Here is a 20182-nt window from a genome sequence, read left to right on the forward strand (position 1 = left end):
ATCATTCCTACAAACACTACTAAATGCGATGTTTCCATAGTTGCACTAGTTGGGGTCGGGGTACAGCATGCACATAAGACAACCTACGTAAAATATATGGCTTGCCTTACCCAACTTCACATTACGGATAATTGGAGGTTTAAGCTTTCCTTTGCCCGCTCTCTTCTTTGCAAATCCCAGGATGGATATTGCTGGAACAAACCAGTACAAGAACAGTCTGGAAAACCATTCAAAATATACTTTACAATGTGGAACATCCATTGCCATACAAATACTCACCTCTGTGGTATTTGCAGGGCTCCCAAATGGGCTTTTCCAACCATATTTCCTTTGAAGGCAGAAAATATTGTAACAAAATCATAAGCACATGGCTAGAGGAGTTGCTACAGTACATTAAAATTCAATTCTGGTGCACAAATTCAATGTTTGCAGCAGAATACCTGTGCAGGTAGTATGGAATGAATACTCGCTGCCTGTTTTGCCAAGTCCAGTAATGTCTCCGCGTTCTCAGTGCTGGCATTCAGCGAGCCCGGGTGGAAAAGCTTCTACACACACAAACACATACATATTCATCAGTGTTTTGGCTGCATGTTAAACACTCTTGTTGTTGGTCAATATCCATATACAATGTCTAATTACCATAGATATTCAGACTTTAATTTCTTTCCATTACTGTATTTATATGCGTGTTTTCATTGGCCCGAAAAATACTAGCAATTACAAACAGAATACACATATAAAACAATATATATGATATATCTCGCATTAGACCGTGACATTTTACAGTGTAGATATTTTTTTCTATTTGGGAAACCAACTGTATACACAGCGAATAATCATATTATGATTGAGAGCAGTGTAAAACAAATATTCAGTGGTTCATGTATCATGTACAATGAATTACAGTAGTTTAGAAAGCACCCTGTTAAATTAACCACAGCATTGTCATCGTCCATAATCATTATTGTATTTACAGCTCAACTCAGCTATGGATGCAAAGTGAGAAAGATGAACAAATAAGATGTAATGAAGCAGTATATGTATTGCGACAAATGCAGCTTACTTTAACCTCCTTTACAATTTTAACATTTGTGGGCAAGGCGTTTGAAAATGAAGTTGATAGAAATATCTGTTCTCACAATAAAATTTGAATAAACTATATAAATAAAACAAAATAACCAATAAAATTAATAATGAAAATATATAACAGACTCTCAATATGAAAAATAAATAAACATTTCATGTCCATTAAGGAGAAGAAAGAAGCATGCTTGTCTAGTCCTGCTTCTATTCTAATCAAATCAAATCAACTTAAAGATTCACATAGTCCAACTATCCGGCTCAGTGTCCATCATACACAACTAGGTCTCTATGTTCCTCCTCTTCATACATAATTAAACACTACCAAATCAAGAATGTAAAAAAAAAAAAAAAAAGGAAAAAAGAAAGCCAATAACAACGTCACCATTGGTGAGTGTAACATTTCAATTTTTTCAATTCAATTTTATCTATATAGCGCCAAATCACAACAAAAGTCATCTCTGGGCACTTTTCACAGGTCTAGACCTTACTCTTTAATTTACAGAGACCCAACAATTCTAGGGATGCACGTCAATGGATTTTTTGCCGATATCCAAAATGCCGATATTTCCAACTCATTGGGCCGATTGAAACTTTAATGAACCTGCAAAGTGGGTGGAGCAGTAGAGTTTTCTTTGAGTTTATTAGACAGACAGGATTAATGTGTAGGATTTAATCTCTGGTCCACACTCCAGAGCAGAGGGTGGCGGTAATGCACCTAATATGCTGGTTGCCAACTGCCGGTATAAACCAAAAAGAAGATTTTTTTTTTTTCCAAACAGAGTGGTACATCCTGGCAGCCGAAGTCTTTCCTATCTATGCAGCTGAACACAGCAGCTCCTCCGCGGACTGTGTCACCCCGATGGTCCTGGTGCATCCTCCGCAGGCTCCATTTCATTCAGCTGCCCGTCAGACCCGCTGCTTCTTCTCACTTTAACCTGAATAACAAACCAGGGCTCGGTGCTGCGGTTGGATCCACATGGAGATCCACAAGGAGAGCCGGGGCTAACGTTAGTCCATCGAGGGAAGCACAGTCAGGCGGCAGAGGGGAAGGCGACATATCGGCCTCTCATAATCGGTAGAATTTGCAGATGCTGATATTTCATTTTAGAGCTTTTATGGGCCAATACTGATGACGTGCCGATAATATTGTGCATCCCTAAACAATTCCCCCATGAGCAAGCACATAGCAACAGCAGTGCTTGCTCAATTCCCCTTCCTCATTTCTGTACCTTGCAAAAAAATTTTTTTGGTACATCTTTTGTACCAAATGTGTGATATTTTTACTCTGTTTGATTTCTTCATCCAGACCCAAGTCACCCCACAAATTGAAATACACATACTTTTAAGATGTACCGAACATACCGTTGTTTCATATTAAATTTTTCTCTTAAGTTATAACCTGCGTCTCTGTCTAAGAACATTTTTCGTATGTTCCAGGAGGTAATTTATTTCTTCCTTTGAACATTGTTTGTGCAGTGTTACATTCCACCAGATCCATCAACTTCAAAGCATGTGACTTGAAAAGCTTATTAGTGTGTTCACGAAATCCTACGTTGTTTACTACCTTCATGGCTCTTTTTTGTAGTATGCTTAACAATTGTAATTTGCTTTTGTAAGTGATGCCCCACACCTCCGCACAGTAATTCAGATACGGTAATACAAGTGAACAATACAGAACGTACAATGCTTTATGATTCAGAATGTGCCTTGTTTTTCTCATAACACCAACTTTGCTGGCACATTATCTCATATCTCATATTATCTCATATCTCATATTATGAGGTTTCCAGCAGATTTTGTAGTCTAATAATTTACAGCTTCATATAATGGGATAACTTAAGCAGTTTTCATCTTACATGGAAATGTACCAGTTTTGACTGACAAATTACAGATGTAAGTTATTGGCTTTATAATACCATCAATGACTTTCTTGACCTAAGTGTTATCCATTTCATTCCTGTCAGTAGACATTTTATTCTTACACTTGCTGACAATTTCAATAATTTCCTAATTGCGCTTGGATTTCTGACTCCATAATCCTCTTTTACATACCAACATAATTCAAAACTATAACAGAATGTGAAACATGGGACAAGATTCTCATCTTGCATCATTTAAAGCAAAATACAAGAACCTGTTAACATTTAAAACTAGCAATTAAAGCTACTGCTAACTAAGCTAAGTTAGCGATTGTTTTCTTCATATATGAATCTCAAATATTTTTCTAATTAATCATTTAGTATATAATATGTCAAATAGCGAAAAATGCTAATTTTCCAGCACACAAGCAGACTGAAAATAGCTTCTTTTTTAACCCAACCAAGAGTCCAGATCTATTAAATTTATCATTACTATGATGATGCTAACGTTAGCGCGTTGCACCTGGAAAAAGCAGCAAATACTCACATTTGAGAAGCTGGAATAGCAAATGTTTGGCCTTTGAAGCTATGGATTTTTACACAGTCATAGTTTATAAAAACTGTTGCCAATTAATTTTCTGTCAACTATTTGATTAACGATAAAGAAATCAACTCATTGTTAGCTAATACTTTAAGTGCTAACCGTTAGCTAGCTTAGCTCCGCATCACAATGCGATTTAACCATAAATTGGTATGATGACTATTGATGACATTGATGACGATTTGAGACTCACCTAGGAGAAACTGTGGCTGGCACTTTTTTTTAGTAGAGTCATTTTTGATTTAACTAACGTTAGTTGTTGTACCTCCTTTCCTGTCTTACTGGAAAAGATGAAATATAACAGTTCTCCATGGTGATGGGCGTCGCGTTCCTTAGGTACCTATCGGTGTCACGTGGAAACTGCTCAGCTTCCTCTTCATCACATTCATTCATTCATATTTGTTATAAATCCATTACTGTTGCTCTTCCTGGGGTTTCTTCCATTTTTTCCCTGTTAAACGGGTTTTATATATTTTTTCTTTATTCTAATCGAGGTCTAAGGACAGAGGATGTTGTATTGCTGCACAGACTGTAAAGCCCCCTAAGGAAAATTTGTGATGTGTGATATTGGGCTATACAAATAAAATTGGCTTGACTAACTTCACACAACACAAGGTGCCATCAGGCCAACATAAAATACACACACTTTCTGTTGGGCTTTGTTGTCATCTTCACACACCTTTCTATGACTTTCCAGTGTTTCAGAATGTAGTCTCTTCAAAAGATTACAAGAAATACATTAAATGTATATTTTACAAATATCCATGATGGATTCAGTTTGTTTTACTTTCTTTCAAAACTAGGATGAACACTTGAGAGAGTCATAAGGTCATTACTCATATTCTAATTAGAAAAACGGAATCAAATTTATGGATTTGATCTGTAATATAGTAAGTTTCTGTCATCTGTTTGTATTGCAGATATTGTCTACAGCGTGGAGCCTTTGTGAAGCAGAATTTATTCAAAAGATAAAGATCTCTGTGTGCACATTTTGGTTCAGGTACCATCAGCTATAGAAACAGGCAGGTTTACTGAAGAGAAAAGACTGTTTACTGTGTGATTTAGGAAAGAATGAAGACAAAGTACATTTTATGTTTTATTGCTCATTATATGATGATTAAGGGCTACACTATTTAGTAAAATGTCCTTAATTTCTGATGATTTTTTGTGGATGAATACTTATTCTAAAAAAAAAAAAAAAATCTGAGCTGTGTTTCAGGAGGAAAACCTTTTTTGTGGCTCATTTTATTTGTAGAGCTTGATGCAGACAACGGAGATATTTGTAATGTAAGATGTTTTTTTCTTGTCTATGCTTGACAAATGTTTCCCCAGTGCTGGGGAAAATACAACTATATTCTGGTGTTTTGTAAGTCCATGTGGGTGAGTGGGTGGTATATTAGTACATAGAGCATCAGTATAATGATGTGTAGGTGGCTGAACCTTGTCTGAAATTACTGGTAAAAAAAGGGAGGTGTCATGAAATATTTCCCAAAATACCTTGCAAATCTATTGCAACCTGTTGTAGCTTCTACAGTATTGCACAGGTCACAAAAAGGTCACATTTATTGCAAATGTTGTTCTTCAAATGCATTTCGCAGTAGAGAAAGAATGAATTGGGTAAGTAATTCTAGGTTAATAATCATTTGAGAAATATCTGGATAATAACTTTACTGGCAAAAAAAAAACAAAAAAGCCAACTGAATTATCTTTTTTTTTTTTTTTTTAAAATGACTTTTTTGTGTCTCATCAGCAACAATGACGAATTGAACTACAGAAATGAGGTGAACCAACTGGCCATGTGGTACAAAATGTAGGGAAAACAAAGGAGATTATTATTGACTTCCAGAGAGCCCACACCCAACAACCCCCGCTGACCATCAACAGTACTACTCTGGAGCAGGTGAGCAGCACCAAATTTCTGGGTGTGTACACCACCGAGAACCTCTCCTGGACTGATAACACTGAATCACTGGCCAAGAAAGCCCAGCAGCATCTCTACTTCCTCTTCTCTTGCCCGGGCTCTTGCTCTCTTTAGTTTCTCCAGGAAGTTAAAGAGAGCAAGAGCCCCAGCACCCATCATGTGCTCCTTCTACCAAGGCGTCACTGAGAGCATCCTGATCAGCTGCATCTCTGTGTGGTTTGGGAGCTGCACTGCCTCTAATCATAAGACCCTGCGGGGCATAGTGAACATGGCTGGGAAGATCACAGATGCCTCACTCCCCTTCCTCCTGGACACTTATAACACCCACCACCATTGCGAGCCCATCCCTTACATAGCCTCTTCAGTCTCCTACCATCTGGGAGAAGATACCGGAGCCTCTGAACCTGCTCCACCATACAGTGTAACAGCTTTAATCATCAGGCTGTCAGGATGCTGAACTCTCTCACCAATATCAAGTATGAGGCACCGTCAGGGGCTCAAATGGACCACTGCAGTTGCAGAAACAGTGCCTCTGACATTATGTGTCATTTTATATAAGATTATTGGATTCTTTCTGACATGACATACTTCGCTGTTTTTGCCTGCCTTTGCACTGCAAAGCACTGAGCAATAATATGAGCAAGCAATCACCATTAATAGAGAAACAATGCATTGAGAAATTTTCACAAAAAAACACTCACCAGAAATGTTGCAACGTGTTCCCAACTGAACAAATGAGCGTAACATTCGTCCTTTGACAGCCTCCTCTCACAGAGCAAACACAGAAATCTCACTTCTGTGGATTGATGCTGTCTGTTATACGCGTTGTGCTTGACCAGAAACTGCTTACCTGCAATAATGAGGTGAAGAAGAGTCAGAAACATCCACGCGGAAGGTTGTGGATTGTGTTCAGTGCTACTAATACTACTTTTCCATCTGTTGCATTTTGAAATGCAAGCTGGAGGTGTTTTTCATTGTTCTTGTCATCGTTTCATACTGGACACTTACTATTGTTTATGAGTGTGAAATTAGTAGGCAAAATCAAGAAAACATATTCATCAGTGAGTAATCACCTTCAAAGTGCAGGAAGGACTTTCCTTCCTGTAGTACTCACCCAGCAGAGGAAATCTCTCGTTCTCTTTGAGTTTGCTGTAGGGTTCACAAGGTGGAACTGCACAGACATAAAACAGGCAAAAAGTCAGATAAAAGTAATCAAAGTGCAAAGAATTTAATTTATCTAATTACAGAGAAGCAATGCTTTTACCACTGACCTTGGCGCTTTAAGAAAGTGCGGTGTAGGTCAAGGCTCTCTATCACTGCAGACACAGTAAAGAATGAGACAATTTCAGCTTCATATCTCATGTTTGGATGCATGACCAGAGGCAATTCATATAATCTCGCTGAGCACAAATCACTCTCTTTACTTTATAAAATAATGTGGGTAAAAAGTACAAGTCCTCTGTCTGTGCATTAATTAGTGGCATCTCACAACACAAGCTGTTCTGTCTAAAACAAGAGAAAAGATACAGCGAGCAACTAGCTGTGATTAACTTTAGGGTACCTACCTGTTTGGTAACTCAGTGGGTTAAGGTTCCTAAACAGCCAGGAAGGAACATCAAGTATCTGAGAAAAGAAAGATTCTCAATCATGAAAATTATGACTGACTGCAAGTTAGACTAACCTAGTTATTGTTAGTTACATTAACAAGCTTTTGTGCATCCCTGAACAGATGTGAACACTTTAGTAAAGAAAAAAGAAACAGGTCTGTTCATTGTCTGTGAATGGGTCTTTTACCTCCACTGTCAAATGGTGTAGTCCTCTTTTCTTCTCCTCCTCCCATGCCACTAAAGTCATGGCTTCCACATCCAGATGGTTCTGCCATGCAAACGGCAGCTGCCAGGGATTCTGGTACAACTAAGAAATGAGGAAAAAAGCTGGTCAATTACATTACTGTTTTCAGCAGTTGTGACAAACTAGCATTGTTTCCCCCCCACACTATATCATGTGTTTAAGCCAGTCTGAACCGTATTACCATGCAATAATAATAATGCAAAAATAACAGGTTATATACTGCTGACTGTGATGGATTACTTCTCCTTGGATAGATAGATGACTTAAAAACTACTTAATAAAGACTACATACACCTAATGCATTTGAAAGCAGTTCACTCCCCAGCAGCAGGAGGAAAGGTTGGACCTTTTACTTTGATACATTGACTCCACCAAACAATGTGGCAGCTACAGACTCAATATAGTTACCTGAATATGTAATATAAATGTATAAATATAAGAACACATACACATCAGTTGCAAATCCACACACATTTGTGACGCAGTTCCAACACCATTTGCATCGCCTGCACGTTATTGTGGTCGACACAAATCATTTGAGGAAATAACTTTAATGAAAGCTCACCAATGTGTGTATGAGATGTTTTCGGCCTTCCAGGTGTTGTGTGAGAAACGAGTCTGAGAAACTCTCCTCACAAGCAAAGCACACATAAATAGGTTCATCTGGAACCTGAGCGCACAGACAAGTCACAACCAGGGATATGCCTAAACACACAAAAATACAAATGAAAGTAAGAAATTACATATTTCTGTTATTTCCTTTAACAGCTAAACTCGTACAAATGCCACAACGATAACAAGTGGGTCAGCTCACCAATAACTGGCCGATCCTGCTTCTCGCTATTTTTGAGGTACCTGAATAAGCCCAGATTGGGTCTCCGACCTGATAACATTGACAGAAAAGAAGGTGAAGAAGAGCTAATACATGAACAACTTTTTAAAATTAACTTGAACTTCGTGCCCCATTTTCCAACATTTATAACAGAGATGATTCAGATGAACACAGATCAATTTCTGGAAATTGTGATACCATTAATCATTGGAGAAAAAAAAAAATCAGAGACAATATTAAAGAATAATGTTAAAATTCAAATCCCATTGTGTGATGCTACCTTCAGCCCAATGATAAAATTTATTTTCAGAACTTTTAACACTGTTTTCTGTATTGTTTTTAACTAATAAAGTGTTGCAGCCTGCTTTAACAAAAGGAGAAAAGCGTACCTGATTGGTCGTAACCATCTGCTATTTCATCTGTAAGGAAGAGTGAAAACATAGAACACTGTGTCACACTTATATCACCTTCAAATCACACAAAATACAGGAAATGAGAAAAGTGAATGATACCTTTGCCAAATAAATTCTTCAACACCTGGGGAAGAACATTACAAAAAGAGCTTACGTTAAGGTCATATTTTGTAGTATTTCATGAATAATAAATCTTTTTATTAAGACTCTGTTGGACCATATAAAAATGTTGATATACCTGCTGGTGTTCCCACTTAAACACATGCTTGAAATACTGAGACACATTCATTAAGACCACGTTGCAGTTCTGTCATGAGACAACAAGGGTGAAACTAATGAAAAGTCAAGCGGTGTATTGGACGAGCTTGTTCTCCACAACATGGATAGTAGTTGGTACAGTAACAATATTCAGGGTATATTAGGGAAATATGAATTTTCACCTGACAACGTAGTGTGTACGGTGATGCTACAGGCCACACTGATACAGTAGAAAGTGCTACAAAGAAAAAACAAAGTTAGTTCATTCAATTCAATGGTAATTAAAAGCCTAACAATTTAATTGACACTGGTTTGACAATTACAAGTATTGAACATCCCCACAAAAACTGTTGACATTATCACTTCAATTTGATCCTAATATACATAATCCATTCTGCAAAAGGGGCTGTGTTTAAGCCAACTTTCACAACCTTTAAGTGCACTTTACAAACAAAAAAAATACAATTACAGTTTACCTTTTGTCTTTAATTTGAACTTTTTGAAGAGAAAACAGAAAAACAATTTGTCTTGACTATCTCGATGTAGGATAAGTCCCAAACAAGATAACTGGTCCAGTGGAAAAACTCCAACTAGTCTACGATGAGATAATACATACTCAGCTTGTTCCCTGGTGTGACGCTTGTAATCAAGCTGCTCTCCGTTTTTTCCTTCATGGTGGATTCCAGTTTCTTCAAAGCTAAAAACCACCATAGGTTGAATTAGTAAAAACATCATTCTAGGTTCCACTGAAGGTCCAGTACATCCAGAGAAATACAACATAGCTGAAGCATAAAAAGTAAAATACCAACCTTCTGCATAACCGGAGGAATTTACTAATGTGAATACATCAGGCTCCAGGTTCACTTGCTATAACACAAAGCCATACAGTTTCACATGAACACAAACAAAAGCATCAATTAGGGAATAGTAAAACAAGGGAGTATTAGACTGTACATACATTAAAAGGACTTTGTAAGCAATATTACCTTTATATCAGTATTCGCAGATCCATGAATTTTCTCTGCCTGCTTTGCAAAATTGAGCATCATTGTGGCAAAGGCGCTGCTGTAACGTATGTAGGATTCCTTTGACAGCAAAGTGGTGGGGTGCCATGCTTTCTGCACAAATCAAAACCAATATGAATTTCACAATTGCCCCACAGAAAGACTAACATTACCAATAGTAGCTGTAGATTCATCATTCATTAGTAGATTCATTACTCAAACATACCAGAAACTGCTGACACCGGAACAAAACAGCTATATTAAGGGTAGATTCATGCAACAAATAATACAGTGATTCAGTCAGTGATGGTCTTTATTCCTGATGCACTTTTTCCTTTTCTCAGCAAACTACAGTCAATACAGAATGCTGCTGCCAGGCGTCTTGATATGTGCAAAGTCAAGGTGCTCCTTTGAAACTCTTTTCAATTTTATCTTATGGTTTCCTCCTTTGAATTATGATTCCTTAAGTACTTTTTTTTTACTTTTCTGAAGGTCCTACACAACCATTAAGAGACTCATTCAGCTCTGCAGTGACAAAGAAAGCTATCTGCTACCTCCCGCCAACTGCCATCAGCCTGTTCAACGAGTCTCCTCGTATGTTGGGACAGGGGACTCTGCTAGCAGTGAAGCTTCATCTCACTTACTGTATATGAAAAGGACAGACTGCTCCTTGCTTGAATTTAGTCATCATCTTTCTATAATACTGATTGATCTGCTGTTAATGCTTCCAATCCCATCTGTTTTTCAAATAACCATCTGTATACAGTATATACTGTGTAAATTATGTAGCCTATATTATGCATATGTGAAGGAAATTATGATAGTTAGAATGATAGTTAGAAGTGTACTATTGGAGAAAACAGTGTTATGATATTAATGTTTAATGATTATCAATCTAGTATCTAGTAAACTTTGCTTTCCATATATTCTGTAAAACATTTACAGCAAGTAACTTTTGGCCATGGTCTTAAATGAAAACAACATTCAAGATGTCGAATGTTTAAATAAAATCTTAAAATATATCAAATATTCAATGCTCAATTGTTAAATTAAATTGCAATATGAGGTCTGATACCTTCCTCTTTTAAACATGGTAGTGAATGAAACAACAGCCTGTATCCACATCATCAAAACTTGATAACTTACAAACATGAATACACGTTTTGTCCTGCAGCTTGTTGAACGAGCCACCAAACAAACATTCACCGCTAACGTCAGTTAGCAGCTAGATGCTAATTAGCTGCTCACGTTAAACAGCGTGTAAACATACCTGCAGATGTCACTACGGACCCGTTTGATGCTTTGGTCGTTGCTCTTCAAAATCCCTGTTAACGACGCGCTGTCTGTCTATGACTTTTACTTACAGGAGTTTGTTTACGTTATCTTAAATGAGACATTCAATTTTGCAATTAACCCGCGGTTCAGATGCGTGCCGAACTGTGGGGGGCAATCCGTATGGATCCCGGATCAAGTACGATCCGGTGCACCCCTACAAATTAATGTCTAGTTTGTTAGGAAAGAAGAAACAGAAAAGGATACCTGAATTGCATGATACACGATAACCCCGATTCAATGAGGTCATTGTTGGAAAAGGGCAGCTAAATACAAGAACTGGAAGTTGTACAAGACAACCAGTTCCAGTTCCACTTCCATATTGATTATCTTGCAGGAAACAGGTGTCTGCAGGCAGAGAGGTATGACTGCATCCGTCAACACAAGCACAGTGACAGTTCTGCACCTTACTGTACAGCTTTTACATCTACTTGACTTGCACTAATGAATAGTCTGTTACCATCACTGCACTGTGTGTGTTCAGCATATAGTAGTTAACATTATAGTCCTATCTTCTCTCTTTTCTATTATTCTTATTTTATTCTATTTTATATTTTTTAGATTTTATTTAGTTATTGTATATAATATGTATATAATTTGGCATTTTAATTACATTTGTCTCTCAACCACAACAGATTTTTTGCTTATTTTGCCTCATTAGACCTCTTCAAGATTGTGTGGCAATATCTGTTTTTATTCATATTCTCAATAGTGTCATAGCTACTTACAAAGTAACAAAAGATGTGATCGAAGCTCAGGACATGTTTGATGATCATGTGGGCGGCTAAAGTTAGGTTGCAGAGCGTGCAGAGGAAGTGTCTCCTCTCAGTCTGTCCAACACAAATGCATTCAATAAGGTGCTGCAGGCCTACAACAGGGGAAAAAATTTTAGTACAAAAAGAAAACTGAAGAAGGCCAATGATGTCGTAAAAAAAGTCATTACCAGCAGAATTTTGCATCCAAAAATCTATATTGCTTTAATTCAAACTATAAGAAATGTCATTTTGTTGTATAAGGTGTCATGTGATTTACTGACCGAGAAGTGGATGCTTCCTGTTGCCCAATTTGTGGTATGTTTGTATCATCATCTTCTTTGGCTTGACAGCTAGAAGAAAATAAGGCACAAGTGAAGGAGTGTGGACTGAAGGAGGAGAGTGAATGTATGATATTGTGGTGGAAATTCATATAACCATACATATATATTCTTATACACTATTGCCTTATTCATGTCTTTTAAATCTCACATAGCCCTTGTATGAATTAAATATTGTGTAACTACTTGTATTGCCAAAGGAGAACCTGACCCTTCCCAGGTCATCAACACTCTGTCAAACATAATTAAATAGTGGCTGCTCGCGTAGCTACTATCCAAACTTGGCTATGACCAATAATAAGATGCAGAGGCACTGTAACAACACAAAGGACCAATAAAATTGATGGGAAGGGTCAAGAGATGTATTCTCATCTATTGTATATATGATGCTATACTGTCAGTCACTTTTCAGTTGCTCTGCTTAGAATAACTCAGGTCTTTGCCATATTGTTGATTCCTCTGAAGACTTCGCCTCCGAAAGTTTTATTTCTACCACAATATGAATGCAGATAAAGACTGAGAAATCAATCTGACCACAAGGTGCATTTAGTAGCCGTTGTGGAGCTTTCGATCATTTCATATGATTTTCATCAGCAGATGACATTTTCTCAGTTGTCATTGAATAGCAGATGTTCAAATTTACATTTTTTCTGAATACTTCTAGACTTCTCATCCATGTTGGCATAATAGCTGAGGTTTTTAGCAAAGATGGATCATAACCATGATATAGCTAAAAGCTCCAGAACTCAATGGACCTTGTAGTCAGTTTGTTACATATATACATATATTAGCTGGTTAGAGTGATTCATACAAATAGTGATTACATCAAGGGGTCAAAATAATGTTTGACTTTGGAGAAGGGGGTAGATTGAACTGTTTATTGAACTCTGCAACTTTTTAAGCCCTAATCCTGAGACTAATCTTGAGGGGAAAAAAAGTGCACACACCTTCGAACAGCTTGAGAAGCTTTTCATTTTCACTGAAAGAGAGCATCACTGTGGGGAGAAGTATCAGATCACTTTCATTAACATACAATTTTATAAAGTACAAGCAAATATTATGCAGCAAAATCTTCAGGATTATTTACCTTCAGAATAGGTGCTTGTTTCACACTTTTTTAACAGCTCATCAGGCAAATCCAACAACTGCAAAGAGACAAAAAAACAATGTAAACAAATAACTTCGCCTATTGTTTAAAAATACTACCACCCCACAAACACAAATATTGGACCACAGTCTCTTTATCTGACAGTAACCATAAAGGATAGCATGACCATGTAAGGGTTTCTCCAAAGTTTAATCACACACTCAGTTTTGCTGCTATATGAAGACATAAACTAAAAGACATGAGCATTATGTGTAGATCAGTTACCATAGGAGAACACACCACACCTTTAAAACTCTAACCTGGTACAACTTCTAAAATGTATCCCTAAAAAAATTACTTTAATTTCGATATATATTTACATAAGGTACAAACCTGTAGGTGTTCAGGCCCTCTGTGCTTTGGTTCCTGTGTGATGTGAGGCCTTAGAATGACTCTCATATCCATGCTGGGCATCCAGCTGAAACTCAGCACATTAGGGTCTGTGTAGTTCTAAAATAAATTTTTTAGAAAAACACATATAAATTGTGCTTCCAAATTTTAAACATGGGCTCATTTTTAATGATGTCAGGCACTCACAAAGTAGTTGACGCCATGGTCACCAGAGTTGAGGTGGCATACTATATTGTCTGATGAACACTTTTCCTCACAGACATGGCACAGGTAAAAATAGGTCGACGACCGTGGACTGAAGCACAGAGTCAGCAGAGACAAGCCTAGGAGAAAATATAGAAAAAATTACACCAAACATGATGAATCTTTCATATCTGCAGCAGCATTGTACATCGTCTCACTGGTTTATCTTTACATTTGTTGTAATGAGAATGACACGATACAATAAGTTCATCACCATCTGAAACCTGATGTAGTGCTTTAAGCCACAAGTTACACACATTGAAAACATGTTTGATCAAATATTTGTCAGTCATAAAAACAAGTACAGATAATTTTTTCCTTTTTTTCTTTAGACAAGGTGGGCAATCCTGTTTCAGTATAGATTTCAAGATTTGTCATGTGCACTTAAAGATACTTTACTAACCTATAATGGGTTGTTTGATGTCACATTTGGCCAGTTTATCCATAAAAATAATGTAGGGAATGGAGGCTGTAGAGAAAACATATAAGTGAAATAAAAAATGATTACAGTTGCGCTTCTCAGGACATCCAGCGTTACTTAAATATTACACTTCAAATTGACAGGTAGAGTAATAGACATTGGCAGTATGACAATGACACTGAAATTTAGTTTAGTTATCGGTTTGAACCATTTCAGTTCTACTATCTGTAAAGGAAAAATTACAGATAGTACCAAGTAAATGTAGGGGGATGAGAGCCAGGTCACTGTGACCTGTACCGATGCCAAACATGTCAGCCCACCAAACCAAAACAGGAGACATCTGGAATGGCGAAGTGCCACACACACACACACACACACACACACACACACACACAGTGCAGAGACACCCACTCACATTTTGTCAAAGTCCAAGATAAGTGAAATTGAGAAATGTCCCATTCTTCTTTAGAATTTGGGATAGTCAAAAAGTCTGGTAAACAGGATGAAACCTATCACCCAACACGAACACATACACACACACAGCCTGTCTTCAGTATAAAAAGGCATGTCACGTTCTGTAACGTTGGAAGATATCTCTGACTACGTTGTTTGTAGGTTTGCCGTGAATAAAGAGATTCCCCATCTGACACCTGTGTCTCAACCATCTGATTCCTCTTTCATCCACCTCTTTCTGCCACAACATAATCATTGGATCGTCTTGAAAAGTGGGTTGGCATCAGGTACAGATGGTACTAATTACAGATACAGGTAATTACAGACAGGTACTAATTACAGATAGTACCTGTCTAGTAAATAGTAAAATATATTCAACACGTCTCTTAGGTCTGAAGGGTACACACAATGTGTTTGGGTAACACTGAATGTAAACAGAAAACTCCACAGGCAACCTTGAACACTAACAAAAAGGTATGAGAAGAAGCATGCTTACCAGGACCCGTGAACTTATCTACAAAGAGGTAAAAAATGCAAGATGTTACAAGTCTATATGTTTAACAAGAACAAAACAAAGATTAATGAAGTGGACATAAAGTCTGACTATTAGTATTTACTCATGCAGAAAAAAAGAAATTAAATGTATAGGGAAAGGAAAGAGGAAAAATAAGAATTACCTTTCTGAAAGACTTCTTCCATTTTCTGCAGGTAAAGAAGAAAACATACAGAGCTGTTTATTAAAGCCAAGGCAAACACAGCAACAGAAACCTCATGATGCAGGACTACAGTTAACTGAACAACAGTACGGTCTTTCCACTTCCCTGGTCCAGGGCTTCCATGTAGCTTTAATTCAAACAGTTATCCAGCTAACTTCTAATACTGCTTATAAGACAAATTTTTAAAAAAACTTTTTGAAGTAGCCACTAATGCACCAGTGAGTGTATTTTGCCATCAGGTGGTTATAACATCACAAAAAAAACACCATTCTATGGGGAGTTTGCATGTTCTACATTTGTTCACATGGTTTGCTTCATGCACTCTGGTTTTCCCAACAGTCCAAAGACATGCAATTTATGTGAAATGGAAACTCAAAAAGTCCCCATGAGTATGTCATCACTAATTCAAGGGTATAAAGTGGCTAATAGGAAAAACCTTTGTTTTTATCTAAGCTGTTAAATGGTTCAGAATTTTGTGCTGACTAAAATAAACTGAGCATAACCAGGTTGAGTCTACATCAAGTTTAATGCCCACCTTATGATGTTCCTTTGAGCGCACATGTTTTTTCAAATCAAAAAAACATTTAAACTTCACGAGGCAGACCTGCAACAAGAAAAAAAGGGGGAAAAAGTACATCAGGCACTCAGAAAGAGAGTCAGATAAGGGACATTTCTTTGCTGTTTACATGTGCCAGGATTTGGACAATATCCTTCTACAAATCTTGTTCATGCTCACTCCAAATGGGTATAGTTGTGTTTTTGGTATTATATGACACAGAACCCCCACCGGTAAAGCTCTACATTACACTTCTGTTTTTATACTGTCATTGGTATAAACAGCATAGCAGGTGATTTAGGATCTAGGAAATGTGGAAGATTTTCTCTTACCACATCTAATCTTTACTAAGTGCTGACTTGCTAACGCCGACAGGACTGTCACCTTAAATAAAGAAGAATCAGGAGTCGGGCTGGTTTCCAGTCCACTGGTAGGTCTTAGTAGAAAATAAAATAAACTGAGCTGGTCTTAAGAGTGAGTGAGTTCTCACAGCCTTCATTGTTCATACTGTCATAAGACCATCCCATGTAGGTGACCAGACCTCCCCTCACTCTTCCTCTATTTGACCTGTCTGCCAGGTGTGGCGTCAGGTTCAATGTAACCCTTAATCCTGCGTCCCATTATCTTACTGTTTTGTGAGCTATCTCTCCCAAATACAGACCTCTAATCATGTCATTTGCTCAAACTTGACAGCTTGCATCCTGTCATGTACTTGTAGATTGTACAATATGTTAACAGATTCTGAACATCCTGTCTTTCATGAACTTCATCAACCTTCTTCCAGATTTTGTGGCACCCTTTACTTTTCTATTAGTTACACAGTGCAGCCTTTTTCATTACATTGTAATGAAGTGAATTTCATTTCCATATGTTTTCCATTATAATTGCACCTTTACTGACCCTACACAGAGTTACAAGCATGATAATGATGCTTTTTGGTTAATTGAAATGAAATTATATTTTATTTCAATTCCACATAATTCCCCTCTTTGCAACTAAACAGTCATATACAACACTATATTTTCCCAGCAAGCATAGGTATAGTGTACGGCAGGATAAATGGGAAAGCAATGCATATATTGTTTTTCACATCCTTCCACAATGGTTCTTTGAAACCTTATTACTTTCAACTGTAAAAGACACCAAGTTACCAACTTTCTTGGAACATTAAACCTTCTGGGTTCTTTCACATGACTTGCATTACACAGCAGCAAAGCATGTGTGAAAAAGTCTGTTTTGGTCTTTTCCTGTGGCTTCCTGTAACGTTCTTCTTGGCCCATGTGTTTTTTGCACGCAGTTGAGAGCCTTCCACCCCGGAGAGGTTACCAGCACTTACAGTGCATGGTGGATAATTCCTTGTTTCAGGTCTTCATTTAATAGTAGACGTCAGTGAAATAGGGGACCCATGCCCCACCTCTTTTAATCCTGTTGAGCAGGGCAGAAAAGCAGGGCTCGCGGCCCAGTGAAGACCGTAGGCACATCACATGAGGGGGAGACAAAACATTTGGTTTTCCCAGTCTCTTATTTTGCATTGACTGTTGCAGTTTGATCTGCACTGCATCTCCTTAAAAACCTGAAATAAGTATTTTTTCACCTTGCACACTGTGACACAAGAACAACTGTCTTGCTGAATAAATGAATGACCAAAGAAAGATCAAGGAGGCTGTTCACATCCAACGCCAGAAATCATCTTCACACAGTGCCTGAGACTGCATTTAATTCTTCAAAATTAATGGCGTTACTTTAAAACATGTCACACAATTATTCTCCAGAACACCGTACAAGACAAGTTTGGTGAATAAAGCTTTGTGTGCTGGAGAGGAGTTGTATGACATGTTTTCCTTTTTTATTTGAATAGTAAAGTAAGTTCTCAAAGTTAGGAAGTTACTTTGTGATACAGAGCAGTAACAGATGATCTGAACTGGAAACTGATCAATTCTGGTTCATCCAGTGAGTGTAAGACTATAATTATCTCCAAAAAATGCAATAAACATGGGAAATTTAAGTGACTCTTGTATCCATCTTTTCATTCCCTGTCTTCCTTCATTAATTTTTAAGTCAATCAATTAATTTTGTCCCTTTTTTATAGTCACGAGTAAACCAATCATCATCATCATCATCTTTGTCAAATGTGCAACTTGTTCTCCTCCTTGTGTGGGAGAAAATGGTGTTTTTTCAGATATGAATCACTACAGTTATCATACTTTTCCATATCTGTACATTTCCTGTCATCAATATTAAGTTTAAATTTGAGCGTTTTAGCCAGCTCTGCGTGTCCAGCCACACACCTCTCAACTTGACTGCATATACTATATCCATCCAGTGTTAGTCTGCTGTCACAAGAAAATCATTAACGAGTCTCATGCAATGCTTTGCCTATCTATCAAATAAAGGAGGCTCATTGTACAGAGGTGCTCTCCAATGCAAATGGTTTGCTCACTCTACAGATGCTGCTCCTGTGCATTTGTTCTACTGTTCATAAGCTTTTCTAAGACAATTGTCCTTAACTGCACTACAACGCTCCTCCACCTTCCCACCAGAAGCTGGACGGTCTCAGCATCAGTGGTCTCACCCTGAAGAAAAGATCAACATTCAAGATGCAGCTGTACAAAGGAAAACTAAAAAGTATCCATGTGACAGTGTAATCAAAACAAAGAACACAAACAATATTAAACACACAACATCAAGTTCTGTGCTCACAAGGTTGATGTGCATAAAATCAGCAGTAAACTGTCCATAAAGCAAAAGTGTCTCAAAAACAAAGTTTCAAGTTTGTTTTGTTTATATAGCACTTTAAAAGCAAACAGGTTTTGCATCAAAGTGCTTCACAAAGACAGGCATATGTATACACATACAAGCTTAAAGATATATACCTGCATAACAGATAATTGTGATAAAAACATATGGGTAAAACAGCCAGTAGCGTAAAATATGGCCTAAAAACTGGATACAAATGTCAATTTATGGCAGAGATACTGACAAGCACACAAAATGCCGATGCATGTGCTTGAAGGGTGTAGTAGTGCTAGAGACAAGAAGTTGTCCAGTAGCTGCTGTAAGAGTCATCATGGGGTCGAGGCTGGAGCCGACTGCTTGAGAGTGGTAACTGTTCTTGAACCTGGCGTTGATGCTCTTTGATGAGTGTGGTTGGTTGGATCCTTCATGATGTTGTCGACCCTCCTCTGAGATCATTCAGTGCAGATGACCGTCACGGTTCGTAGGCTGACACTGGCGATGCTTTGGAGAGTCTTCACTTCTGTCGTAAAGCCGTCCTGTTGGCAGCAGACCGTCTGTTGTACCACGCAGCAACGTGAAACATCAAGATGCTCTCAATGGCACCAGACAACGCCAGAGTAATAACAGAAATCCAACACATAGTAACCAAAAGAAAAATGGGCTCTAAATCCAGAAATAATGCAAATATCAAAACACTAACAAGAACAAAAGGACAAATAATAATAGGAGGGACTCCAACAATTTTAACCAAGATATGCGGTTTACTCTTCATGGGGGATAATACTGAGCCTGTGAAAACAGTATCATTTCTTTTATGGCTGTGGTGGGAGCTTTCTTTGTTTGAAAATTGCCCATAAATGTCATTAAAAGGTTATTCTAGTACTACATTGCATTTTGGGAATTGTTGGATCCAGCTTCTGGAGCTTGACCCAAACCAGAAACTAAAAGTAAGGACATCTCGGCCTCTTCAGCTTCAATTTTAATCATTGTTTTTCTGAATTTGTCTCTTGTTAGTCTCCTAACTTTAGACAGGTATTAATGTACACCAGTGTCATGCTAGATAACATGGAACAAAGACATCCCACATGCACACGATATGCGGCCGGGTTGGCAAAACTGATTCACATCAGCTCACATAGTGATGGGACATGGCTTACAAGTACTGACAACACACGACGTAATAGCCTACGTCAATTCACAAGCATTCACCCTCACATCGCTGCGCCAGCAAAAATTAAGCAAAATACTCGGCGCTCCAAACATTACGTACACACATGAAGGCATCAATATGGCAGACAGAATAGGGACTGGA

At 37.8% G+C, this 20182-nt stretch overlaps 1 protein-coding gene across 1 annotated transcript in view; it reads right to left on the bottom strand.

The window, feature by feature from the left end:
- Window positions 1–20182, bottom strand: part of LOC121913511 — a 58506-nt gene that overhangs the window by 24676 nt on the left and 13648 nt on the right. Inside the window, exons 4-30 of the mRNA XM_042436173.1 lie at window positions 16114–16182; window positions 15540–15564; window positions 15359–15376; window positions 14392–14457; window positions 13932–14068; window positions 13728–13844; window positions 13335–13392; window positions 13195–13242; window positions 12191–12259; window positions 11883–12022; window positions 9805–9936; window positions 9628–9685; window positions 9435–9515; window positions 9001–9056; window positions 8799–8867; window positions 8660–8684; window positions 8537–8566; window positions 8130–8198; window positions 7881–8020; window positions 7259–7378; window positions 7030–7087; window positions 6736–6780; window positions 6579–6635; window positions 6166–6314; window positions 441–545; window positions 280–328; window positions 111–191 (exon numbers count right to left, since the gene is read on the bottom strand). Of these exons, the coding sequence (XP_042292107.1) occupies window positions 111–191; window positions 280–328; window positions 441–545; window positions 6166–6314; window positions 6579–6635; window positions 6736–6780; window positions 7030–7087; window positions 7259–7378; window positions 7881–8020; window positions 8130–8198; window positions 8537–8566; window positions 8660–8684; window positions 8799–8867; window positions 9001–9056; window positions 9435–9515; window positions 9628–9685; window positions 9805–9936; window positions 11883–12022; window positions 12191–12259; window positions 13195–13242; window positions 13335–13392; window positions 13728–13844; window positions 13932–14068; window positions 14392–14457; window positions 15359–15376; window positions 15540–15564; window positions 16114–16182 (2071 nt within the window). The remainder of the gene's footprint in view (window positions 1–110; window positions 192–279; window positions 329–440; window positions 546–6165; window positions 6315–6578; window positions 6636–6735; window positions 6781–7029; window positions 7088–7258; window positions 7379–7880; window positions 8021–8129; window positions 8199–8536; window positions 8567–8659; window positions 8685–8798; window positions 8868–9000; window positions 9057–9434; window positions 9516–9627; window positions 9686–9804; window positions 9937–11882; window positions 12023–12190; window positions 12260–13194; window positions 13243–13334; window positions 13393–13727; window positions 13845–13931; window positions 14069–14391; window positions 14458–15358; window positions 15377–15539; window positions 15565–16113; window positions 16183–20182) is intronic.

This window comes from Thunnus maccoyii, chromosome 15, assembly GCF_910596095.1.
Source record: "Thunnus maccoyii chromosome 15, fThuMac1.1, whole genome shotgun sequence".
Classification (NCBI taxonomy): Eukaryota; Metazoa; Chordata; class Actinopteri; order Scombriformes; family Scombridae; genus Thunnus; species Thunnus maccoyii.